Consider the following 27323-nt stretch of genomic DNA (forward strand, 5'->3'; position numbering starts at 1 on the left):
CCACTCCAGTGTTCTTGCCTGGAGAATCTCATGGACGGGGGAGGCTGGTGGGCTACAGTCCAAGGGGTCGCAAAGAGTCGGACACAACTAATTGACTTCACTTCCCAATCTAGGAATCAAACCAAGGTCTCCCGCATTGCAGGTAGATTCTTTACCAGATGAGCCACAAGGGAAGCCAGTGTTAAAGCTATGGTGAAGCACATTTAGGGCTGAAGGCTGCCAGCTTTGTTTTGCACTTTTCCCTTCACTCCACAGCTTTACTCTGGATATTCCAGTTAATCTCTTTCTTGCTTTGGCTCCCGCCCTTGCTACCATGTCTCTGCTTAACGCCAAGTCCTCTGATAGGCCAAGTCCTCCTGTCAACTCTGATGCTCCCCCGTTTCACAGAGGAGTAAGTCCAGAAAACTTTTGATTTCACTTCCAGAAATTGAAGAAGGGCAAAGGCATTGTTTCTCTTTGTTTTAGTGGAGTGTGAAAAGTCTAATTTTGCTAAGAGGGTATTTCAGTCTTTCCAGGCATGTGTCATATGGACAAGCTGCCATATGTGTTGGTGTTACAGTTCTCAGCGCAGAGGTGGAAACATAAATACATGACATATCTCAACAGTCACTTTGGTACCCTTTATATGTAACACAGCAGAAGTTACGCAAAAACCAGAACTCTGAACAAATTCAGCAGTGGCAATGGAGGACTTTGGTGTCATCAGCATATACTCATTTTAAAAAACAAATACCTTTACATTCATATTATCCTCAAGAACAGTTAGCACTCTGGATCATCCAAGCCAGTAGACAGTAAACCCACATTCCTATTGAGCTGTGAGTTGATAGACATAATTTCTACATTATTACTTGATTGTATTTTATTTTCTAGTAAAACATGACCCAGACACAAACATTGTCATAGAGAAGATGGTAGCTAATTGTGTAAATAATGTTTCTATTGGTCTGGGAAAAGTTTTGATCAACTTAATTCAAAAACTTCCTTCAAATCAGTAAAGCTTACTTGTTAAAGCCAACGGTGATTAGAAAGTCCTTCAACTTCATTTTTTTCCCCCCTTTGGCTGGGCTGAGTCTTCATTGCTGCATGTGGGTTTAGTCTAGTTGTGGAGAGTGGGGCTACTCTAGTTGCAGTGTGCTGGCTTCTGATTGTGGTGGTTTCTCTTCTTGCAGAGCATGGGCTCTAGGGTGGGCCAGCTTCAACAGCTGTGGTGCATGGGCTCAGTAGTTGCAGCTCACAGACTTAGTTTTCCTGTGACACGTGGAATCTTCCTGGACCAGGGATCAAACCTGTGTCCCCTGCATTGACAATCGGATTCTCAACAACTGGACCGCGAGTGCTGCTGCTACATGCTAAGCTGCTTTAGTCATGTCTGTATCTTTGTGACTCCATGGACTGTAGCTCACCAGGCCCCTCTGTCCTTGGGATTCTCCAGGCAAGAATACTGGAGTCATTTGCCATGCCCTCCTCTGGAGGATCTTTCTGACTCAGGGATAGAAGCTGCATCTCTTATGTCTCCTGCACTGGCAGACAGGTTTGTTACACTAGCACCACCTGAGAAGTCCTGAAATTTTTTTTTTAAATAGCTTTACCCTAATTTTTAAAATTTCTTTCCTTCTACTAACTTTGGGGTTCTCCAATTCTTCCTTTTCTGGTTGCTTTAGGTGTAGAGTTAGGTTATTTATTTGACTTTTTTCTTGTTTCTTGAGGTATGCCTGTATTGCTATGAACTTTCCTCTTAGCACTGCTTTTATAGTGTCCCACAGGTTTTGGGTTGTTGTGTTTTCATTTTCATTAGTTTCTATGCATATTTTGATTTCTTTTTTGATTTCTTCTGTGATTTGTTGGTTATTCAGAAGTGTGTTGTTCAACCTCCATATGTTGGAATTTTTAATAGTTTTTCTCTTGTAACTGAGATCTAATCTTAATGCATTATGGTTAGAAAAGATGCTTGGAATGATTTCGATTTTTTGAATTTATCAAGTTTAGATTTATGGCCCAGGATGTGATCTATCCTGGAGAAGGTTCCATGAGCACTTGAGAAAAAGGTGAAATTCATTGTTTTGGGGTGAAATGTCCTATAGATATCAATTAGGTCTAACTGGTCTAATGTATCATTTAAAGTTTGCATTTCTTTGTTGATTTTCTGTTTAGTTGATCTGTTCATAGGTGTGAGTGGGGTATTAAAGTCTCCCACTATTATTGTGTTATCGTTGATTTCCCCTTTCATACTTGTTAGCATTTGTCTTACATATTGCAACCTTGTATGCAAGACAGCAAAAAAGACACAGATGTGTATAACGGACTTTTGGACTCAGAGAGAGAGGGAGAGGGTGGGATGATTTGGGAGAATGGCATTGTAACATGTATACTATCATGTAAGAATCGAATCGCCAGTCTATGTCCGACGCAGGATACAACATGCTTGGGGCTGGTGCACGGTGATGACCCAGAGAGATGTTATGGGGAGGGAGGTGAGAGGGGGGTTCATGTTTGGGAACGCATGTACACCCGTGGTGGATTCATGTCAATGTATGGCAAAACCAACACAGTATTGTAAAGTAAAATAAAGTAAAAATAAAAATTAAAAATAAATAAATAAATAGCTTTACCCTTTCCTAGTGCTTGTAACTCTTGAAATTCAGTAAACTCTATTTGTGCTTGAGTTACTGATGAGACAGTTTTAATACAGATTACAGAGCATCACCCTGGTTCATCACACTAGGAGAATGGTGAAGAAATGGGGGTATAGAGTTAGTGTGGTATTCAACACATTGTAAATCTTCAAGACTTCAATAAATGGCAATAGACAGTGTAAAAAACAAACAAAAAAAAGGAGTGGAGAGTGGGCCCACCTTTCTAGCTTGATCTGAATAGTTGGCAAAAAGGATGACTGATCCATGTCACTTCCCACGCACTAGGCTCCTCTTGTCCGTGGGATTTTCCAGGCAAGAATACTAGAGTAGGTTGCCATTTCCTCCTCCAGTGGATCTTCTCCACCCAGGGATCAAACCTGCATCGCCTATTTGAAAAAATAGATATACCTTTAAAAACTAAAGTGCATTTTCTATATATAAAGTGAATTTAGAGGGTACACCTGGACCAATATAAATATATACATATACCCTCTAACCACTACCCAGATCAAGATAGAGACTGTCTCCAGCATCTCAAATGGGACCACTCTCATATACAGGTCAAGAGCCAGCTGAGTGGTCCTAATTTCTTTAAATAAATGCTTCTATAAAATGACAAGTAGATATACCATATAGAGACTTCCCAGGTGACATTAGTGGTAAAGAACCCTCCTGCCAATGTAGGATACATAGAGACATGGGTTTGATTCCCTGGGTTGGGAAGATCCTCTGGAGGAGGGCATGGCAATCCACTAGAGTATTCTTCCCTGGAGAATCCTATGGACAGATGAGCCTGGGGTGCTACAGTCCATAGGGTTGCACAGAGTTGGACATTACTAAAGTGACTTAGTATGCATGCATACCACATAGACACTTATAATGGGCAATGTACTGCAAACAAGTTAGAAAAAAATTCCGATGGTTTAATTATCTTTTTTAACTCCTTAAAGTCTATCATTTCAGAATCTCTGTGAGCCAAAAGTGGTCAACACCTACGGCCTTCCTCTCATTTTCCCCTCGGCCTGTCAGAAATAAATTCAACAAGAACCCCTGAATAGTAGTTTGGAACATGGAAGCCTGAGTGGGTTTATCCATCTTAGCTATAACTCTGTGGTTTGCATGTTAATTACCCCCTGCCTTATTAAATAAATCTTATTAAATGCCCAAAGCTGATTTCCTAATTAGCTCTGGTCTGCTAGTCCTTAGTTTACATTTCCACTCTTTTGTGGGGAGAGCCTTTGGATGTCATTCAGAAATTTTAAGTAGGGTTGACAAATGCCTTATGTGGGACTGGAGGATATTAATAAGTCATTGTTTCAAAATATACTTTTACAGAAAGATATTTGTACCCAAGAATCAGCTATTGAAATCTGTCTTTCTCTCTTTCTGTCTCTTTCTTTAAAAGCATGGCTTGCATTGGTGAGAGTCTACTGTGTGCAGTGTCATTTGCAATGGTATTTGATGTAAGATGCAATCCTGGAGATTACATTTTAATGCTTTTCCTGATGAGAAAACCAAGATTCATAAACACTATGTCCATTTGTTTATTCACTCAGTCATTCATCAACTCAGTGTGAGTGATGTCAGGCTATGTGCAGTTCATTGATTCTGAAACAACTACACATTTTTGGTTTGGATTAGTGAATGCTCTTGTGTACTTTTAAGAAATACTGTGAGCTACTTCACTTTGTCTGATGATCTCTAGGTCCATTCATTTTGCTGCAGATGGCATTTCGTTCTTTGTTATGGCTGAGTAATATTCCACTGGGCTTCCCTGGTGGCTCAGTGATAAAGAATCCAACTGCTAATACAGGAGACACAAGCTCAATGCCTGCATTGGGAAGATCCTATGGAGAAGGAATTGGCAACTTACTCCAGTATTCTTGCCTGGGAAATCCCATGGGCAGAGAAGACTGGTGAGCTATAGTCCATGGGGTCACAAAAGAGTTGGACGAGACTTAGCAACTAAAGCAACAACAAAAATATCCATATATAAATAAATAAATATAAATGTGTGTGTGTGTGTATGTTCATTGGAAGGACTAATGCTGAAGCTGAAGCTCCAATACTTTGTCCACCTGACATGAAGAGCTGATTCATTAGAAAAGATCCTGATGGTGGGAAAGATTGAAGGCAAAAGGAGAAAAGCATTGCAGAGGATGAGATTAGATGAGGTTAGATAGCATCACCTACTCAATGGACATGAGTCTGAGCAAAATCCAGAAGACAGTGAAGGACAAGGACAAGATTTAGTGACTCAACAACATACACACACACACGCACACACCACATTTTATTTATCCATTCATCCTTCAATGGACACTTGGGTTGCTTCCATGTCTTGGCTAGGGTAAATAGTGCAGAAAGAGCTAAAGACAAATATCATATGGTATTGCTTATATGTAGAATTTTAAAAAAATGATACAAACTTATTTATAAAACAGAAACTGACATAGAATACGAATTTATGGTTTCCAAAGCAGAAAGGGGGAGGAGGGATAACTTAGAATTTGGGGTTAACATGTACACACTGTTGTTCAGTCGCCAAATCTTGTCCAACTCTTCATGACTCCATGGATGGCAGGATGCCAAACTTCCCTATCCTTCACCACCTCCCTGAATTTTCCCAAGTTCATGTCCATTGAACCGGTGATGCCATCCAACCATCTCATCCTCTGTTGCCTCTTCTCCTTCTGCCTTCAATCTTTCCAAGCATCAGGGTCTTTTCCAATGAGTCCACTCTTTGCAAAAAGTGGGGCTTCAGCATTAGCAATAGTTCTTCCCATGAATATTCAGGGTTGATTTCCTTTAGTATTGACTGGCTTGATCTCCTTGCTGTCCAAGGGTCTCTCAAGAATTTTCTCCAGTACCAAAGTTCAAAGGCATCAATTCTTCAGTGTTCAGCCTTTTTTATTGTCCACTTTTCACATCTGTACATGACTAGTGGAAAAACAGGGCTTTGACTTATATGAACCTTTGTCAGGAAAGTAATGTCTTTGCTTTTTTAATACACTGTCTAGTTTTGTCATAGCTTTTCTTCCAAGGAGCAAATATCTTTAAATTTCATGGCTGCAGTTTACCCTCCACAGTGATTTTGGAGCCCAAGGAAAAAAGTTTGCCACTGTTTCCATTGTTTCCCCTTCTATTTTGCCATGAAGTGATGAGACTGGATGCTATGATCTTCGAGTTTTAAGCTGGCTTTTTCACTCTTCTCCTTCACCCTCATCAAGAGGATCTTTAGTTCCTTATTTCTGATATTTTTGCCAGAATACTGATTCCAGCTTGTAACTCTTTCAGCTTGGCACCTGGAAAAATGTGCTCTACATTTAAGTTAAATAAACAGGGTGACAATAAACAGCCATTCCTGCATTGTTCAGTGAAGAAGGCCTTCTTGTCTCTCCTTGCTCTTCTCTGGAACTCTGCATTTAGTTGGGTGTAAATTTCCTTTTCTCCCATGCTTTTTGTTTCTCTTATTTCTTCACCTGTTTATAAAGTCTTCTCAGACAACCACTTTGCCTTCTTGCTTTTATTTTTCTTTAGGATGGTTTTGTTCTCTGTCTTCTGTATGATATTGTGAACCTCTGTCCATAGTTCTTCAGGCATCCTGTTTACTAGATCTAATCCCTTAAATCTGTTTGTCACCTCCACTATATAATCATAGAGAATTTGATGTAAGTCATACCTGACTGGCTTAGTGGCTTTCCCCTTTCTTTAATTCTTGAATTTTGCTATGAAAAGCTGATGATCTGAGCCACAGTCAGTTCCAGGTCTTATTTTTCCTGACTGTATATTGCTTCTCCAACTTTGGCTACAAAAAAAATGTAGTCAATTTGATTTCAGTACTGACCATTTGGTGATGTTCATGCGCAAAAGTCATTTCTTGTGCTGTTGAAAAAGGGTGTTTGCAAAATTCTGTTAGGCTTTGGCTTGCTTCATTTTGTACTTCAAGGCCAAACTTGCCTGTTACTCCAGATATATCTTGACTTCCTACTTTTGCATTCCAATCCCCTATTGTGAATAGGACATCTTTTTTTGGTGTTAGTTCTAGGAGGTCTTCTAGATCTTCATAGAACTGATCTTCAGTTTCTTTGGCATTAGTGGTTGGGGCATAGACTTGAATTACTGTAATGTTGAATGGTTTGACTTGGAAATGAAACGATCATTTTTGTTGTTTTTGAGGTTGCAAGTTGCTGCTGCTGCTGCTAAGTCGCCTCAGTCATATCCAACTCTGTGTGACCCCATAGACAGCAGCCCAACAGAAAGCAAGTACTGCATTTTTGGACTCTTCTTGATTATGAGGGCTACTCCATTTCTTTTATAGTATCTTGCCCAAAGTAGTAGATACAATGGTAATCTGAATTCTATTCACTCATTCTCATCTATTTTAGTTCACTAATTGCTAAGATGTCAATATTTACTCTTGCCATCTCTCACTTGACCATGTCCAATTTACCTTGATTCATGGACCTAACATTCCAGGTTCCTATGCAGTACTGTTCTTTATAGCATTGGATTTTGCTTTCATCACCAGACATATCCACTGTTGAACATTGTTTCCACTTTGGTCCAGCCTCTTCATTCTTTCTGGAGCTATTAGTAGAGTCTCTGTTCTTCCCCAGCAGCATATTGCCCTTCTGATGGAAGGCTTGTCTTTCAGTGTCATTTTTTTTTTTTTTTTTGCTTTTTTATATAGTTCATGGGGTTCTCACAGGAAACACACGGGGGTGGTTTGCCATTCCCTCCTCCAGTGGATCACATTGTGTCAGAACTCTCCATCATGACCTGTCCATCTTGGGTGGCCCTCCGTGGCATGGCTCATAGTTTCATTGAGTTACACAGGCCCCTTCACCACAAGGCACTGATCCATGAAGGGGATATACACACTATTATTGGTGGCTCAAATGGTGAAGAATCTGCCTGAAATGTGAGAGACCCAGGTTCAATCACTGAATCAGAAAGATCCTGTGAAGAAGGGAATGGCAATCCACTCCAGTCTTCTTGGCTGGAGAATTCCATGAACAGGGGAGCCTGGCAGGCTACAGTCCATGGAGTAGCAAAGAGTTGGACATGACTGAGTGACTAACAGCCTATATAAAATAAATAACCAACAAAGACCTTCTGTATAGCACAGGGAACTCTACTCAACCTTTCATAATAACCTCTAAAGGAAAAGAATCTAAAAAAGAATATATATATATATATATATACATATATATATATATATATATATATGTATAACTGAATCACTTTGCTGGACATCTCAAACTAACACAACATTGTAAATCAGCTATATTGCAATACAAATTAAACAAAACAAAATAAAACACATTCCATACATTGAGCTACACACCCCAGTTTAAAATAACATGCAACCTGTATTTCCAAGGCAGTTATAGTCTGAGAGCTTTGTCAAGGACAACAGAGCGAATCTCAGAATTTGTTAAGATTAGCACCCAAAGCTCATGCCCTTTCTTTCCCTTTTTTACCACTTCTCTTAATCCTGATCCTGGGGCATGGTGGATATGTTTGGCAGGACACATGACTTGAAATAAGAAGTCTCCCTGAGAAATCCTGATATTTTCTTTAAAGGTTACTGAGGTAGAATTTTGGGCTTGTACCTGTTATTTCTTGTCCAGACTGCAGTTAGGCAAAATAGCAACATCTTCCGTGTGGCACCTGGCTGCTTGCAATCCAGCTGCCAGTCAGAGCTGTCAGTATAGTATATTCACTCAACCTGATGTATTCCTTGCCTCCAAATGAGATGTTCCGATAGCAGCTAACCCAGATGTGTCCACTCTCCATTGATAAGTGCTGGCTGGAGTACCCCTTAGCCTCACCATTTATGCCCCCCCCATTAGCTGCCTAATAAAGCAGGAAAATAGCATCTGCATCTTCATTATGACACCAGGATCTTCCATTTGTCAACCAAAATGTTGCTTAATGTCAAGGAATGGGTATATGAAGCAGCTGAAGGCTTACTCTACCTCTTTCCCTTCAATTACCTGTGGCTCCTTCTGTCTGCCCAGGAAGAAGAACTCCCTCACCCTCACCCCACATCGAGAACACACTCTGTGTGCTTATTTTCTTTTATAAGCACATAGGGCCTTAACACCTCTGGTCAAGCTCCTTTAACTTTAGAAGTAGGAAGGGAGACAGAAAGACCAATGTTAGCATTGCATTCCTGCGAAGGAACAAAATCAATGAGCAGCTTTATCATGAATCATATGCATGATTTCTTAAGATAGTAATGATAACATATATATGGTGACAAAGTGTAAAACCTGAACCCAAACTAAGTATAATACCACTTGTGGTAGAGTGAGAACAAAACAGACCCCTGACAAGTAATATATGTGTTGCTGGTGCTGGTGCTGGTGCTGCTGGTGCTGCTGCTGCTGCTGCTAAGTCGCTTCAGTCGTGTCCGACTCTATGCAACCCCATAGACGGCAGCCCACCAGGCTCCTCTGTCCCTGGGATTCTCCAGGCAAGAACACTGGATTGGGTTGCCATTGCCTTCTCCAATGCATGAAAGTGAAAGTGCTGCTCAGAATTAACTTCTCTGATTTCTGGGGTTTCCTGGTAAGGTTGGGACACTATAGATATTGGCTGCACAATTGTAAGATGTGTTGCAAATTCAGAAAAGTTAAACATGTGTGTGTAGGTGGGTGTGTGTATGCTGGGGTGCCTCCTTCAGTGAGGAAGCTGGCTAAAACCTTCCTGATGATAAATAGAGTGAGGCAAAGTAAAATATGCAGAGGGCCAAGCAATTTTTTGGTTTCAGAAACATGACATAAAAGGGTGTTATTTGGAATACAAAAAAAGGGTCCTTGGGCTTTAGTTAAAATCTTTATAATCCAGTACCAACTTGATAATCTCTTATGATTTATGATTCCACTTAAATTCTCTCCCAAACTAAGTTTTCTCATCTTTAAAATAAGATAATACAGATTTCCTACCTCACAAAGATGTTATGATCAGATTGTGATGAATGCCGTTATACATTTTCTGGCTGTCATCATTAAGAACATTTCTGTTCTAATTTCTATCATCAGAGCTTAGGTTTGCATCCCCTGGAACTTCATATGCATAGGATCAAAGAGTATGTGCCCTTTATAAAAGCTGACTGCTTTTATGGATTAGTAGTATTCCAATCTAACACTCTTCAGAGTTCAGTTTACTCTTTTTGCTATCTTAGAGTGGGAGCTTAGATTTTAAATTTTGTGTCTTTCTTATTATATCTTTAAAAAAACCTTTAAAGCCATGAATTATCTTCTAAGGACTGCTTTCATTAGAAGCACAAATTTTGATATGATATTTCTATCATTATTCAATTTCCATTGTTTTCTAATTTCCATTGTGGTTTCTTGTTGACCTAAGGATTACTTGAAAGTGTGTTTGTAAACATCTAAATATTTGAAAGTTTTCTAGATAATTTATTATTATCAATTTCTAATTTAATTTAATTGTGGTAAGAAAACAAGCTATGGTTTCTTCAGGACTTATTGAGTAGGATATAGTGTCTCTTAGTCAATGTTCCACATGCATTTGAAATTAATATATAATCAGCGTTCAATGAAGTATTCCATGAACATTAATTAACCAAGTTCCCTGATAATATTGTTGAATCTTATATTCTCACTGACTAATTTTGAATCTCTGTTGTAGGTGCATGTGCATTTAAGTGTTTTTGTCTTCATGACAAAGGTGAATTGACCCTTTATAATTTTGAAACTCTCTCCTATCTTGTAATACAGCTTACAATGCCTGATATTAATAGAGAAAATCCAGGTTTATTGTGCCTATTATTTGCATGAAATGGCTTTTCCCTTCATTTTACTTTTAACCTGTTAATGTCTTTATTTTTAAAAGAGTATTATACAAAAAAGTGTATCAATAAGCCTTACTTTCTTATCTAGCCTGAAAATGTATGCCTTTAACTGAGGTTTGTGACTCAGGTTTCTGTTTATGTAATTATCCACTGGGAAAGTTTTAAGTTTACTACCTTGAAATTTCTCCTCTGTGTTTATTCATTTCTCATTTCTTATCTTATTTCACATTAAATGGGCGTTGGTGCTTCACTGTTGTTGTTATCATATTTTAGTATTCCTTCTTCTTTTATATTGGCTTTGTGATTATACCTCTTTGGTTTATTTTAATGCATTCTTGGCTTATTTAAATTTACTTCAAATTGACATACCATTTTATATATCATCTCATGGCCTTGCAACAGTATAATTCTCTTTAGCCTACATTCCGCATGCCATCTTTTGTGGTTTTATTGACATATGTTCACTTCTACATTTGCTGTCAACATCACAGTATATTATTTTTCCTTTAAACTGAGTGTTGACTTTTAAAATATTTAAGAAAAGAAATACAAATAGTCTTATATTTAGCCACCTATTTACCACTTTGCTTATTCTCCATCTCTTCTTGTACACTGAATGTTCCATCTGGAATCAGTTTCTTTAGAGTGTAGAACTTATTTTACACTTCTTAACAGTGGAGATCTATAGATAATACATTGTCACAGCTTTTGTTTAAATGAAATTGGATCCTTTTCCCTTCAGATCTGAAAGCTATTTTTGCTGGGTATAGAGTGTGAGGTTGAGAGTGCCATACTTATAGCATTTGTTGGACTCCATTGTTTCCTGAGAGAAGTCACCTGTCATTCCACTGTTGTTCAGTTGCTATCTTCAACAACTGAGCTGACATTGAGAGAGTGGTATTTTTAAAGCATCTTAGTAGGGCCTTGGGATCCAAGCACCTGGAGAATAAGATTCTTTGCTTTTCATCCCAGCCTACAAATTCTTGTATTGCCAAGCAATGAATTTCTTTGACCTTGTAGGAAGATGAACTGGTGAACTTGGTGAGCGTTTGGTTGCAGCTTCCTTTAGATTCAATCTGCCTCTGTCTCTGACTGTTCAGGCTGCTCTAGGAGGGCTCTGGGATCATGCATTGTACACTTTGAAATCTCAAAACTTTGTGACCCTGGGTCTGTTCAGATGTGTATTCACGAGACTATGAAACTGCAAACAATATGACTCTAGAATAGTAGGAAACCTTGAAATGTTGAGATGTTGAGATCTCAATATTGCAAGGGAGTGAGGGTCAGACAGAATAAACTGTTTGTCCATATTACACAATGATGCCATGATGCTGACCATTTGGATGGGAATCCAGGATTCCCTCTTCAGAATGCATGGCATCTGAAGACTCCAAGCTCCCCAAAGAAAACTTTTTCTAGAATTTTACAATCAGGATTTCAATATAAGTTTAAGATATATTCAGTCTATAAGTCACTTAGAACATAGGCAAGGATTCCCCCATCACCCTCAGTGTGAATAAAGTCCTGTTTAAAATTCAGTTTCTATAAGGGATGCTGAAAACACAGAGCCTCTACATGCTTGGGGAGTGGGTTGTAGGAAACACAATTAATGGAATCCAGAGAATTAAATGGAAGTCTCCCAAGTTTGGTTGTAGAAAAACATGAAATATGTTCAAGGCATCCAAGAGTGAAAAACCACCAGAATCTTTAACCACCTCCCAAATTCATGTATCAAAGAAGTAAACTTTGAAAAGAACTACATTCTGCAGGGAAGAGTCTTTCCTAGGTGGGCAAAGGTTGAAGAGGTTTTATATCTGTATCAGTTGCTAAAGTTGGAACAGGACATGCTAAAGATGAGCCTGCTGAAGAGAACCTTTTTTTTTTTTTTCCCCTGGATTGAGACAATGACCAAATCTTTGACAAACCTGTGGGGAAGAAAGTTAGATTTGAATCTCAAGAAATTCCTCTCCCCCAAATCATTCTCTTGCATCATAGTTTTGCTGCAAAGTAGAAAGTGAGCTTCTCTGCTCTTCATAAGCCACTTTATGATGTATAATAGTGACTATATTAATTTTCTAATGTCAGAGTTATTAGCCAGTGGGTGTTTTGTGTACAGCAGAAATGTCAGATTGTTCAAATTACCCTAGATTCACAGATGTTATGAGAATACTATCAAAGTTAAGATTTGAATCATTGAAATGGATTCCATTACATACATAAAATCCTTTTACTTAGTATTCTCTTGGCCATTTGAGAAACCAATGGTTTGGTTGGTGTTGATAGAACATTAGCATGAAGGCTTTACCCATGAATACTTGAGTTGGAAAAGAAGACTGGTGATGATTCATAATGAAGCAAACTAATCAGTGTGCTACCTGACATCCTACCTTAAAGATTAGGTACAATTGGGATAACGAGAAAGTTCTGGGGATGGATAGGGGTAGGTTGCATAATAATGTGATTGTACTTTATGCCACTGAAATATATACTTTGAAATGGTTAAAATGGCACATTTTATGTTATTCATATTTTACCCCAGTGGGGAAAAATGATTAGGTAGGAGACTTTGGATTCCATCTGTAGAAAATTTTTACCCCAAAAATCATTCATCCAAATGAAGGCTAGGAGGCATAATTTTAGTGTATCAAATATCTCCCATGCTGTGTGTTCCTTTGCTTAACCTTCACAAGAAAGTATGAATATAAATTACATAAAAAACAGAGACTCCTGTTCTCCCTCATGTAGCAATTGACAATGGAATAGTTGAAAAGTGAGTGGCTATAGAAAAGCCATATGCTTTGGAATAGGACAACTTTGAAATTGAACCATAGAATAATTACTAACCAATTAGATGATTTAAAGATATTTTGCATCCTCTTTTTTCTCTCTCTAGGCTTTAGATTTCTTTTTAATCTATTAAATAGTAATAATGATCATGAAAAAGTCTTTGCTTAGTGATTGGCTTCAATTAATGGTAACAATTGCTTCTATAAAAGCCTTTTGCTCCATGAAGAGATTTTTCAGTTATCTTCCATACCACAGTAATTATCAGTGTTAGGAATATCAGAATTTCATTGTGTTATTTGCTTAGTAAAGCTTTTGTGTGTCATGACTTGTGACTTACTAGGATTGACTTACTTATAAAATCTTGGGGAAGGAGTTTTTTAAAGAATAATGTACAGCAGCTCTCTCTCTCTCTATTTTTATATATATATATAAATATAAATATATAAATATTTATATTCATTGCATGTTCCTAAGTCACTTCAGCCGTGTCCGACTCTGTGCGATCCCATAGATGGCAGCCCACCAGGCTTCCCCGTCCCTGGGATTCTCCAGGCAAGAACACTGGAGCGGGTTGCCATTTCCTTCTCCAACGCATGAAAGTGAAAAGTGAAAGTGAAGTTACTCAGTCGTGTCCGACCCTCAGTGACCCCATGGAGTGAAGCCTTCCAGGCTCCTCTGTCCGTGGGATTTTCCAGGCAAGAGTACTGGAGCGGGGTACCACAATTATTAATAATTATTATATTTATTATATAAATATAAATATTTATATTTATTGCAGAATTAACACATAATGCAGAATTTTCACCAGAGTCAGATTTCATTTGGAAGATCTGAGACACTGAGGATTTTCTTTGCAAGACTTTATGGAATATCATGGCTGGATTTCCATTCATGGTCCTTAAGCTCAGGTGGCAGTGCTGCCATGGTGTCACAGATCTCACCTGGCTTCCATTTCTTCCCACAGACATTTGCAGGAAACATGAATGCTGACAGTGTGATGCACCACAAGTTACTGCATTCTGTGAGAGCCCGGTTCATTCGCTTTGTCCCCCTGGAGTGGAATCCAAGTGGAAAGATTGGCATGAGGGTTGAAGTCTACGGATGCTCCTATAGTAAGTACCCACACAAATTATCAGCCCTGGTGTGTTTTGCAAGTGGCATTACCCACACTGTATCAGATTGTTGACACTGAGAATGCAATCTCAATCATTTAAAAATCATTTCTATAGTTTAATGACATATGCATATTTGAAACTGTGAAACTCAACCCAGATATAGAAGTATGTTTATTTAAGGATGAAGTAGTTTGGAGATGAGATAATTGGGTTTAACAAAAAGAGTTCAAAATGAAGAACTCTTGGAGTTTGAGCTATCACTTACCTTTGCAGTACTAAAATAATTTTAGTCCTTTCCCAGGATTGGGATGAAGTATTATAAAACTCTTCCCTTCCTTGTTCTAGAATGGAAAGAGAAGAAACATTTTAACTCAGTGTAATATGTGATGTTTCTCTCTTGGAATTATGCAGACACTCCATTTTTTCTGAATTGTTTGGGCTGAATTTAAAAGTAGAGCTCCATCTTGCAGATAAGGAAGGTCACAAACATAGGGAGAACTCTAGAACTGTGAAAAGATTGCCTTTATCTTGAACAAGCACTTTTAGAAAGAATGTGCTTAAAACAGATGCTCCAACAAACCATTAAATCAAGGAGAAGCTGCCTTGCATTCCAGCCCTTCTATCAAAAAGTACAGACATCTAGTGTGAGGACATGGTGTTTTCTAACCCAGGATCTCTGGGGCATCCAGATTCCCATGTTACCTCTTCTCTTGATAACAGTTGTCACAACTAATATTACCAAATGCAAGTTTGTGTACCCAATACACAATGAAGCCAAATAAACAGAAACATCAGAGTTTGGAAGAGAAAAATATTTATTGCAGGGACAAGCAAGAGAACTGGTTGCTTATGTCTAAAAACCCAGAACTCCCCAGAATTTGGCAAAACTCTTTAAAAGGCAAGGTAAGGGAGGGGCATCTCATGTGAAGAATTGACTCCTTAGAAAAGACCCTGATGCTGGGAGGGATTGGGGTCAGGAGGAGAAGGGGAAGACAGAGGATGAGATGGCTGGATGGCATCACCAACTCGATGGACATGAAGTTGAGTGAACTCCAGGAGTTGGTGATGGATAGGGAGGCCTGGCATGCTGCGATTCATGGGGTCAGAAAGAGTCAGACACGATTGAGCAAGTGAACTGAACTGAACTGAAGGGAGGGGCATGCTTAATTATTGAAAACCTTTTGGTCCCAGAATCCTTTGTTCTTATAGCTGTCCACATAGATCAGGTAACAATGTTCCTGTAAATTTCCAACAAGACAAATATTATTCTCTGTTCTGTAACTTTGTATCTCTATGTGAATGGAAAAGTGTTATACCCTTAAAAGGTCAGAACCCTGAACAGGCTCTCCTATATATATCAGACCATTGGCAAAATTCTTAACTCTGAGCAATAGAATACAAAGATTAAAGTAAAAGAAACATGTTCTAATCCATTTTTAAAAGATCTAATGTGAAGTCATATTTGTTCTTCCCTATTACACAAGGAGGCTTATTTTAGGTTAAACATGAAGCATTCATGCTGAAATAAAAGGCATATTTATATTACTACTTCAGCCATCTATTTTGCTGCAATAATTCAATTTCTCTTTTACACATCCTCGTACATTTGTTTTCTCTGTCCTGTCAGTTGTCCCTATTTTCCATGTTCATTGCTCTTAATGTTTGTACAAAAAGGCTCAGAACATCAAGTTAAATAATAGACTGAACAACAGAGAGACTCTTGAGCACCATGTGTAGTTCTTTTCAGGTGATTGCCCCTTTGATAATCTGATGACAGCAAGGCAACCATCTCTTAAGAAAAGTGCCCCAACAAAGGAAACTATAAGCAAAGTGAAAAGACAGCCTTCAGAATGGGAGAAAATAATAGCAAATGAAGCAACTGACAAACAACTAATCTCTAAAATATACAAGCAACTCCTGCAGCTCAATTCCAGAAAAATAAATGACCCAATCAAAAATGGGCCAAAGAACTAAACAGACATTTCTCCAAAGCAGACATACATACAGATGGCTAACAAACGCATGAAAAGATGCTCAACATCACTCATTATCAGAGAAATGCAAATCAAAACCGCAATGAGGTACCATCTCGCGCCAGTCAGAATGGCTGCTATCCAAATGTCTACAAACAATAAATGCTGGAGAGGGTGTGGAGAAAGGGAACCCTCTTACACTGTTGGTGGGAATGCAAACTAGTACAGCCACTATGGAGAACAGTGTGGAGATTCCTTAAGAAACTGGAAATAGAACTGCCTTATGACCCAGCAATCCCACTGCTGGGCATACACACCGAGGAAATCAGAATTGAAAGAGACACATGTACCCCAATGTTCATCACAGCACTGTTTATAATAGCCAGGACATGGAAGCAACCTAGATGTCCATCAGCAGATGAATGGATAAGAAAGCTGTGGTACATATACACAATGGGATATTATTCTGCCATTAAAAAGAATACATTTGAATCAGTTCTAAAGAGGTGGATGAAACTGGAGCATATTATACAGAGTGAAGTAAGTCAGAAAGAAAAACACCAATACAGTATACTAACGCATATGTATGGAATTTAGAAAGATAGTAATGATAACCCTGTATGCGAGACAGCAAAGAGACACAGATGTATAGAACAGTCTTTTGGACTCTGTGGGAGAAGGCGAGGGTGGGATGACCTGAGAGAACAGCACTGTAACATGTATATTATCATATGTGAAACAGATCGCCAGTCCAGGTTCAATGCATGAGACGGTGCTCAGAGCTGGTGCACTGGGATGACCCAGTAGATGGGATGGGGAGGGAGGTGGGAGAGGGGATCAAGATGGGGAACACATGTACACCCGTGGCTGATTCATATCAGTGTATGGCAAAACCCACTACAATATCGTAAAGTAATTAGCCTCCAATAAAATAAATACACTAAAAAAAGAAAAGAAAAGAAAAGTGTCCACAGTAAGGTTCTCAGCTTGGCTAAAGCCCAGATCTTGACCAAGAAAAGAGCTCCTGACTTTGAGATAGTCTCATCCTACCAAGATTTCTTTCCAAGGAATCTTTTCCAGGAAAGCTCTGCATCAAGTAAATACATCCTCTAAGGCAGTGGTCTCCAACATTTTTAGCACTAAGGACCAGTTTTGCGGAATACAAGTTGTCCACAGACCAGAGCTGGGGGGATGGTTTTGAGATGATTCAAGAGGATTACTTTTTTTTTTTTTTTTTCAAATATTGACCCAAATTTTTTTTAATTGTATTTTTAATTGAAAGATAATTACTTCGCAATGTTGTGTGGTTTCTGCCAAACGTTAACATGAATAAGCCACAGACATATACATGCCCCCTTCCCTCTTTAAACCTCCTTCCAACCTCTCTAGGTTGTCACAGAGCACCAGCTTTAAATTCCCTCCATTACACAGCACTTTTGTATACTTTGTGTCTAATCTAATGCTGCTACTGATCTGAAAGGAGGTGACAGGAGGTACAGGTCTGTGGGCTGGAGGTTGGGGATCCCTGCTGTAAGGAGAAAAATTACCTTTAGGTGCACAGTGTGAGTGGTGGGAAGTTGCACCCCCTTAGGCAGCTTTTGGATGGAGAATGCCTTTGTCTGGGATGATCGTCCAGCTGGCACACTGTAATCTTCCATCACTTGTCCTGGGGCTTTGGTGCTTTACCCTTTGGGGAAAAAGAACACCCATCTGACTCTTAGTCTATAAAACTAAAATCTCAGCATGTCCTCTGGATCAAAAATTCCCTTTCAAAATCATCTTATCCTTTTTTTTACTGGTTCATTCTTATAAACATAAAACTTTGCTGCATAAGTCATAAAACAAAACAACTACAAAAGCCCAATGGCTCTATTTATCTATCTATCCTTCTCCTCTCCCATGCTCTGGGCAAAATAGCTTCTCCCAAAAGCTTGTCTTTAGTTACTGATTACACTGCAACTGTTTGATACATCTTGAGGCACATGGTGACAGTTTCATGTGTCAGCTTGGTAGGTTTCAGGCCACAGTGATTCAGCTAGACTGCAGTCCAGGTGTTGCTGTGATGAGTTTAACACTGACATCATTTGCCCTTAAGGAGAGGAGCTATGCTTGATAATCTATGGGCTGATTCAGTCAGTTGAGAAGTTTTAAGACAGAACTGAATTTTTCCATTCAGTTCAGTTCAGTCGCTCATTTGTGTCCGACTCTTTGCGACCCCATGACCACAGCACGCCAGGCCTCCCTGTCCATCACCAACCCACGCCCACTGAGTCGGTGATGCCATCCAACCATCTCATCCTCTATCGTCCCCTTCTCCTCCTTCCCTCAATCTTTCCCAGCATCAGGGTCTTTTCAAATGAGTCAGCTCTTTGCATCAGGTGGCCAAAGTATTGGAGTTTCAGCTTCAACATCAGTCCTTCCAATGAACACTCAGGACTGGTTGGATCTCCTTGCAGTCCAAGGGACTCTCAAGAGTCTGCTCCAACACCACAGCTCAAAAGCATCAATTCTTCGGTGCTCAGCTTTCTTTATAGTCCAACTCTCGCATCCATACATGACCACTGGAAAAACAATAGCCTTGACTAGACGGACTTTGTTGAAAAAGTAATGTCTCTGCTTTTTAATATGCTGTCTAGGTTGGTCACAACTTCCCTTTCAAGGAGTAAGCGTCTTTTAATTTCATGGCTGCAGTCACCATCTGCAGTGATGTTGGAGCCCAGAAAAATAAAGTCAGCCATTGTTTCCACTGTTTCCCCATCTAATTGCTATGAAGTAATGGGACCAGATGCCATAATCTCAGTTTTCTGAATGGTGAGCTTTAGGGCAACTTTTTCACTCTCCTCTTTCACTTTCATCAAGAGGCTCTGTGTCATCTGCATATCGGAGGTTATTGATATTTCTCCCGGCAATCTTGATTCCAGCTTGTGCTTCCTCCAGCGCAGTGTTTCTCGTGATATACTCTGCATATAAGTTAAATAAGCAGGGTGACAATCTACAGCCTTGACGTACTCCTTTTCCTATTTAGAACCAGTCTGTTGTTCCATGTCCAGTTCTAACTGTTGCTTCCTGAGCTGCATACAGGTTTCTCAAGTGGAGGGCCAGGTGGTCTGGTATTTCCATATCTTTCAGAATTTTCCACAGTTTATTTTGACCACACAGTCGAAGGCTTTGGCATAATCAATAAAGCAGAAATAGATGTTTTCTGGAACTCTCTTGTTTTTTCCATGATCCAGTAGATGTTGGCAATTTGATCTCTGGTTGCTCTGCCTTTTCTAAAACCAGCTTGAACATCAGGAAGTTCACGGTTCACTTATTGCTGAAGCCTGGCTTGGAGAATTTTGAGCATTACTTTACTAGCCTGTGAGATGAGTGCAATTGTGTGATAGTTTAAGCATTCTTTGGCATTGCCTTTCTTTGGGATTGGAATGAAAACTGACCTTTTCTAGTCCTGTGGCCACGGTTGAGTTTTCCAAATTTGCTGGCATATTGAGTACAGCACTTTTGCAGCATCATCGAGGATTTGAAATAGTTCAACTGGAATTCCATCACCTCCACTGGCTTTGTTCATAGTGATGCTTTCTAAGGCCCACTTGACTTCACAGTTCATGATGTCTGGCTCTAGGTGAGTGATCACACCATCGTGATTATCTGGGTTGTGAAGATCTTTTTTGTACAGGTCTTCTGTGTATTCTTGCCATCTCTTCTTAATATCTTCTTCTTCTGTTAGGTCTATGCCATTTCTGTCCTTCATTGAGCCCATCTTTGCATGAAATGTTCCCTTGTGTCTATACAGAATCTACTGGTTCTATTTTTCTGGGGAGACTCATGCAAATTGCTCTACAGAAACTTTCAGTTAATACCACCAGTGACCTCTTTGTAGCTAAGATCCAACGGTCAGTTTTCTCACTACACTCATGTCTCAGTAGTATTTGGTTCAATTCACTATTTCCATTTTTTAGAAACCCAGCTTCCTCTTTTATCTTACATGCCCCTCTACCATCTCAGGGTTCTATCTCAGGGCTTCTACTTTATTTCTTTGATTTGTAATGTTGTGTTAAGTCCCAGATATTTGTACCTTATAATGTATCATCCCTTTTCCCCAGTTCCTTGTGCTATACAGTTTTTTTTCTATGTCTGTGGGTTTATTTCTGTTTTGTAATTAAGTTCATTTGCATCATTTTTTTTAAAATCCAGATATAATTGATATCATATGATTTGTCTTTCTCTGACTTACTTCACTTAGTATGATAATCTCTAAGGCCATCCATGTTGCTGCAAATGGCATTATTTTATTCTTGTTATGGTTGAGTAATAATCCAGTGTATATATCTACCACATCTTCCTTGTCTGTTTGTCTGTTGATGGACATTTAGGTTGCTTCCATGTCTTGGTTATTATAAATAGTACTGCTATGGACATTAGGGTTCATGAATCTTTTTGAATTATGATTTTCTCCACCAAAGCCCAGCTAAATTTATAGGGTTCCATGAATTTAAATACCATCTAGATGCTGATCACCTCCACATATGTATCTCCTAGACTGACCCCTGGAATTATATATGCAATAAACTAGCCATCTCTTCCTGAAAGTCTAGTACGTCTCTCAAGTTTATTACAGTAAAAACAGATTTCTTGATTACCATTCTCTTAACAACTTGCTGTTTCACATCTCCTGTCTTAACAAATGGAATGATTTAGTCATTTGCCAGAACAGAAACCTAGGAAGCAGCCTCAGTTTCTCCTTCCTTGATCCTCATCTACACAGTTCATAGAAGCACTCCCTGGTTCCATCCACCAAGACATATCTTAAATCCATGTACTTATCCTACTATCCTGAGTAACAGCCTCTTCCAGTCTCACCCAGAGTATTTAAATAGACTCCTACCTGCAGTTCCTGCTCCTGCCAGGATTTCCATAAGCCTGTTTTTCATGCAGTAGCCAAAGTGATCTTTATCACTTGACTAGCCATCCGTATGTCTTCTTTGGAGAAATGTCTATTTAGTTCTTTGGCCCATTTTTGATTGGGTCGTTTATTTTTCTGAGTTGAGCTGCATAAGTTGCTTGTGTTTTATTTCTTGCCTATATTCTCCTCTCTGATCTTACATTTTAGATCTTTTAATCCATTTTGGGGCTTTTCTATTTTTGTTCCATTGATCTATATGTCTGTCTTTGTGCCAGTACCATACTGTCTTGATGGCTATTCGAAGTGCAAAATCACAATGTCAGCCACTATGACTGCATTTAAAATCCCTTATTGAGTGTCCCATGCCTACCCTCTTCACTTCCTTTTCCTTCTTTCCATCCATGCAGGCTTACTTTCTATTCCTGAAATACATCAGGTTTTTCCTACCTAAGGATCTTTGCACTTTCTGTTCCTTAGGCACAGGACAGTTTTTCACAGGGTTTACATGCTCATCTCCTTCAATCAATGTGATTCTTAATTCTAATATCACCACTTAGCCTCTCTGATCGCCTCTTCCAAGTCACCTGTACTAATTTCTCTGCACCAAACATTAACCCATGGTTATACAACATGATTTTATTTTCTTCCTGGTGCCTTGCACAAACCAGAATCTTGTCTGTTTGTTCTGGCTTGTTGGTTGTTTGCTTTTCAAGACCCTGCACCAAATATAAGTCCCATGAGGGCAGGCACTTTGCCAATTAAGTGCCAGTGTGCATTAAACACAAATCTGTATCCAATAAATATCTGTGTTTTATCAGTCTTATTATCTCAGCATGGGCCACCATGTTATTATTCTAAAATTTCATGGTATGTATGAATATGCCCACTGTAGATTCTATGGAATTGATATATATATTATATCCAATATATATATTGGTCTCATAAATCTTTTTCTCAAAATTCCATTTGAGTGTGTTGCTAGGGATTGGTAGATATCTTACAGTTCAATAATTTGTTAAGATAAGGTTTTACCATTTTGGAATTCATTAAGTCGATCATCTATTTATTCAATTGATAATGTTCACTTAGCACTTAAACTCTACCACAAATCATACAAAACTCCTGGGTTTTGAGGAAGATAAGACCTTTTCTGGACTTTGTTTTTTTTTTATTAAAAATTTTTTTTTGGGCCACACTGCATGTCATGTGGGGTCTTAGTTCCCTGACCAATGTGCCCCTTACAGTGAAGGCACAAAATCTTATCCACTGAACCGTCAGTGAAAACCCCACTAGGCTTAAGTCCTATATGTTTCCTTTGGAGCATTATTTATGATTGCATTTCATAAACTATTTGTGTACTTTTTTTTAACATCTGTCTCTTCCTGCTGCTGATGCTAAGTTACTTCAGTTGTGTCTGACTCTGTGCGACCCCATAGACGCCCATAGACCCCATAGTCTCTGCTTTTTAATATGCTGTCTAGGTTTGTTATAGCTTTCCTTCCAAGGAGCAAGCATATTTTAATTTCATGTCTGGAGTTAGGGCCAAGGGAGGCCAAAAGGAGAAAGGAAGCAAGTGTTACTGTTGGCATTAGAAAGAGTTAGGAGACACCCTCTTGCCTCAGCTGAGTCTCAAACATTGGTAGTCACTTCCTTGACGGAAAGGAGTCCCAGGCAGCAGGAAGGACTGGTGCATAGGGAAACAGACGAAAGCTAGATATTCCTTTATTTCATGCCCTGGAGCCACAGAAAGACAGTGTGCAGTGTAGACCTTTGCCTCTTTCTTCTCTCACATTTCCCATGTTGTCTATACTTTCTTTCAGAAAGAAAATAGACTTCATCGGGCCTGCAGGAGGAAAAATGTTAATATTAAAGGAGAGCCCTTCCTATTTTCTGATGTCTCATCCTACAGTGCCTCCCTGAGAAAGTCTCTGCTTTCCAATTTGGAAAACATTCTCCAATTGGAGAATCAAACCAGACTGGGAACTGAAGAGTTTGTCTTTCAGTCATCTGTCAGCATGACAGAGTCTGCCCCAAATGGGATTTAAAAAAAAAAAAAATTGTTGAACTATGGTTGATTTACAATGTCATGTTCATTTCAGGTGTACAGCAAGATGAATCAGTCATACACATGCATATAGCCACTCTTTTTCACACTTGTTTTGTTTGTCTTTCTTCTCCTGGCAAACAGCCCACGCCTTAAGACTTCTTTTACAGGCCTGTCACTAGATCCCCTGTGTCCAGATTGCTTATCACTTGCAAAATGGTCCCCCATCTTTCTTCACTTGCTATTTCAGGAGCTTCTCTGATGATCTCCCTCATCAAGACCTTTCTGAAATGAGTACTGACTTGCTCCTTTCAAGTGCTACTCACAGTCTTTGGAGAACTCCATGCTTCTCAAGTGGTTTCATACTCCACTCCCCTCTGATTCGCTGTATTTCCTTTACTCAGCTCCCACTAAGTACACATGTATAGTTCCCTGCCCAGACTGTGAGTTTCTCACCTGATTCTATGTTTTAAATTTTTATTTATTTTTAAAATTTTTATTGAAGTATGGTTGGTCTGCAGTGTTGTCTTACTTCAGGTATAGGTATAGAGCAAAGTAATTCAACTACACACACACACATATATTCTTTTTAAGCTTCTTTTTCCTTATAAGTTATTCCAAGATATTGAGTAAAGCTCCCCATGCTATATAGTAGGACTTTGTTGTTTATCTAGTTTATATGTAATAGCATGTATATATTAATCCTCAAATTCCTAATTTATCCTCTCTTTCCCCTTTGGTAACCATAATTTTGTTTTCTATGTCTGCTGAGTATATTTTTTTGTTGTTGTTGGTGTTGCTGTTTAGTTGATAAGTCATTTCTGACTCTTTTGCAACCCCATGGACTATATAGCCCATCAGGTGCCTCTGTCCATGGGATTTCCTAAACAAGAGTACTGGAGTGGGTTGCCATTTCCTTTTCCAGGGGATCTTCCCAACCCAGGGATCAAATCTTCATCTCCTGCATTGACAGGCAGATTCTTTATCACTGAGCCATGAGGGAAGCCCATTTTTGTCTTGTAAATAGGTTTATTTGATATCACTTATATATAGAATATAAAAATAAATGACATTAAAAAACTTTTTTTATGTAAATAAGTTTATTTGTATAATCTTTTAAATTCCATATGTAAGTGATATTATGATATTTAACATTCTCTATTTGGCATCTTCACTTAGTATCATAATCTCTAGGTTCATCAATGTTGCTGTGTGGTATTATTTCATTATTTTTTATAGGTGAGTAATATTTCATTGTATATATGCACCACATCTTCTTTATCCACTTATCTGTGGATGAATATTTAGGTTGCTTCATATTCTGGCCATTGTAAATAGTGCTGCTATGAACATAGGGGGTTTCCCTGATAGCTTCGTTGGTAAAGAATCCGCCTGCAGTGCAGGAGACCCCAGTTCAATATCTAGGTCGGGAAGATCCGCTGGAGAAGGGATAGGCTACCCACTCCAGTATTCCTGGGCTTCCCTGTTGGCTCAGCTGATTAAGAATTCACTTGCAAGCCGGGAGACCTGGGTTCGATCCCTGGGTTGGGAAGATCCCCTGGAGAAGAGAAAGGCTACCCATTCCAGTATTCTGGCCTGGAGAATTCCATTGCCTGTTTAGTTCATGGGGTCGCAAAGAGTCAGACATAACTGAGTGACTCACTTTCACTGTGAACATAGGAGTGCGTGTATCTTTTTGAATTAGAGTTTTCTCTGGATATACTGGGCTTGCTGTACAAAGCTGCTGCTTTTTTTTTCCTGAAATATTCTTGTTCTCCTTCACTAGAATGACTCCTGGTAGCCATTCACCACCTAGATCAAATGTCACCTGCTTTCTGACTCCCAGACTCTATCATGTAGCCACATTTTATGAGCTTCAATTCTGGGTCTTATCTTATTAAATTAAAATTGCCTGGTGCTTCCTTGACTAATAACTAGTCTCTTTAGAGACAAGGATGGAATCATGACCTAACTCTGCTATCTGAGACCCAGATCAGTGCCTGACAACTGCTTTATGCCCCCTGGATATTTAATGTTTTGGCTTAAAAGCCTAACCATCCTTACTTATTATTAAAGTTTTTATTTATTTATTTTTTAATTATAGTACTCTTTTTAATGGGCTCTCCTTTCTCTTCTATGTATCTTATAGGCACTTAAAATCATAAGCTTATTAGAGTCTTCCTTATACATGGGTTTCTTTATTACATCACTCTTTCCTTATTGAATAATTGAGAATATCATGGTTGCAGTTCTTCAGTTGAAGGTCTTTGAAGACTCCTCAGCCCCTTCTGGTGTATTCTGTTTTTAAAACTCTAGAAGGAATAACATGTTTGTTTTTTCCTAAGTATTTATGTCATTAAAATCTTTACTTTTTAATTGCCTGCATTCTCTTCATAAATGACAGGACAAGGGTTCCACATTCCCAAGGTTCCCTTTGCTTCAGGTCCCCAGGGCCATCTTTTTGCTATGATAACAATGACCTTCAGAGAAACAGATTCCTTTTGTGTGTTCAGATATGAACAGTTAAACGCATGGTCTGCTCTTCAAAAGATGAAAATTCCAGCAAACCCTCTTGGCTTCTCTGAGCCTCTCTGTTTCTCATCTATAAGCAATAGTGGTAATTACTTTAAGGCTGACTAAATCATTTTTGAGTTTGGATGCAACAAGCATGGAGCAGAGTATCTAGCAAAGTGTCGGGGCTCAGTAAGTAATACAACTAGTATTAATATGGGTGTAGACCATAGAGGACATTTCTATAATCACCACTTCATGTTGCATTTTTCAGAAACATGAATCATATTCTCTACCAGGCAGGGGCCATCTCAGATTCATATCTCTATCTGCTCTTGCTTTCACTTCCTTTCTCATGGTCTCTGGGATCTCGCTTCCCTGCAACTTCCAGAATCTCTATGTTCAAGAGTAGGATAATGTGGTCACCCTACAAAGACCAAAACACAAAGTCTTCCCTGTTATAATTTGTGGTCGATATTGTTCAGTTACTAAGTCCTAACCAACTCTTTGCAACTCTATTGACTGTAACATGGCTGGATTCTCTGTCCTCCACTATCTCCCAGTGTGTATGTGTGTGTGTGTGTGTGTGTGTGTGTGTGTACACTTAGTTGTGTTCATCTCTTTGCAACCCTTTGGACCCTAGCCTGTGAAGATCCTCTGTTCATGGGATTTTTCAGGCAAGAATACTGGAGTGGGTTGCCATTTCCTCCTCCAGGGGATCTTCCTGAGCCAGGGGTCGAGCTCACATCTCCTGTGTCGCTTACATTGCAGGCAGGCAGATTCTTTACCTGTTGAGTCATCAGAGAAGCCCAGATAAGTTTGCTCTCATTCATGTCCAATGAGTTGGTGATGGTATCTGGCCATCACATCCTCTGCCAGCCCCTTCTCATTTTGCCTTCAATCTTTTCTAGCACCAGGGTCTTTTCCAATAGGTTGGATCTTCGCATCAAGTGGGGAAAGTATTGGAGCTTCAGTTTCAGTAACAGTCCTTCCAATGAATATTTAGGGTTGATTTAATTTAGGATTGACTGGTTTGATCTCCTTGTTGTCCAAGGGATTCTCAAGGGTCTTCACCAGCACCACAGTTTGAAAGGACTAGTTCTTTAGCACTCAGCCTTCTTTATGATCCAGCTCTCATATCATACTTGGCTACTGGAAAAATCATAGCTTTGACTATACAGACCTTTGCTGGCAAAGTGTTGTTTCTGCTATTTAATATGCTCTCTAGGTTAGTAATAGCTTTTCTTACATCAAGCATTTTTAAATTTCATGCATGCAGTCACCATCCACAGTGATTTTGGAGCCCAAGAACAGAAAATCTGTCACTGCTTCTACAATTTCCCCTTCTATTTGACATGAAGTGATGGGACCAGATGCCATGATCTTAGTTTTTTCAATGTTGAGTTTCAAGCCAGCTTTTTCACCCTCCTCTTTCATGTCATCAAGAAGCTATTTAGTTCTTCCTCACTTCCTGCCTGTTGAGTGGTATCATCTGCATATCTGAGTTTGTTGATATTTATCCTAGA

At 39.1% G+C, this 27323-nt stretch overlaps 1 protein-coding gene across 1 annotated transcript in view; it reads left to right on the forward strand.

Annotated features, from left to right (window-relative positions):
* The window catches only part of CNTNAP5 (contactin associated protein family member 5), a 1086429-nt gene that overhangs the window by 451141 nt on the left and 607965 nt on the right, over positions 1-27323 (forward strand). The window contains exon 4 of the mRNA XM_012140581.5: positions 14216-14363. Coding sequence (XP_011995971.2) covers positions 14216-14363 — 148 coding nt within the window. The remainder of the gene's footprint in view (positions 1-14215; positions 14364-27323) is intronic.

This window comes from Ovis aries, chromosome 2, assembly GCF_016772045.2.
Source record: "Ovis aries strain OAR_USU_Benz2616 breed Rambouillet chromosome 2, ARS-UI_Ramb_v3.0, whole genome shotgun sequence".
Classification (NCBI taxonomy): domain Eukaryota; kingdom Metazoa; phylum Chordata; class Mammalia; order Artiodactyla; family Bovidae; genus Ovis; species Ovis aries.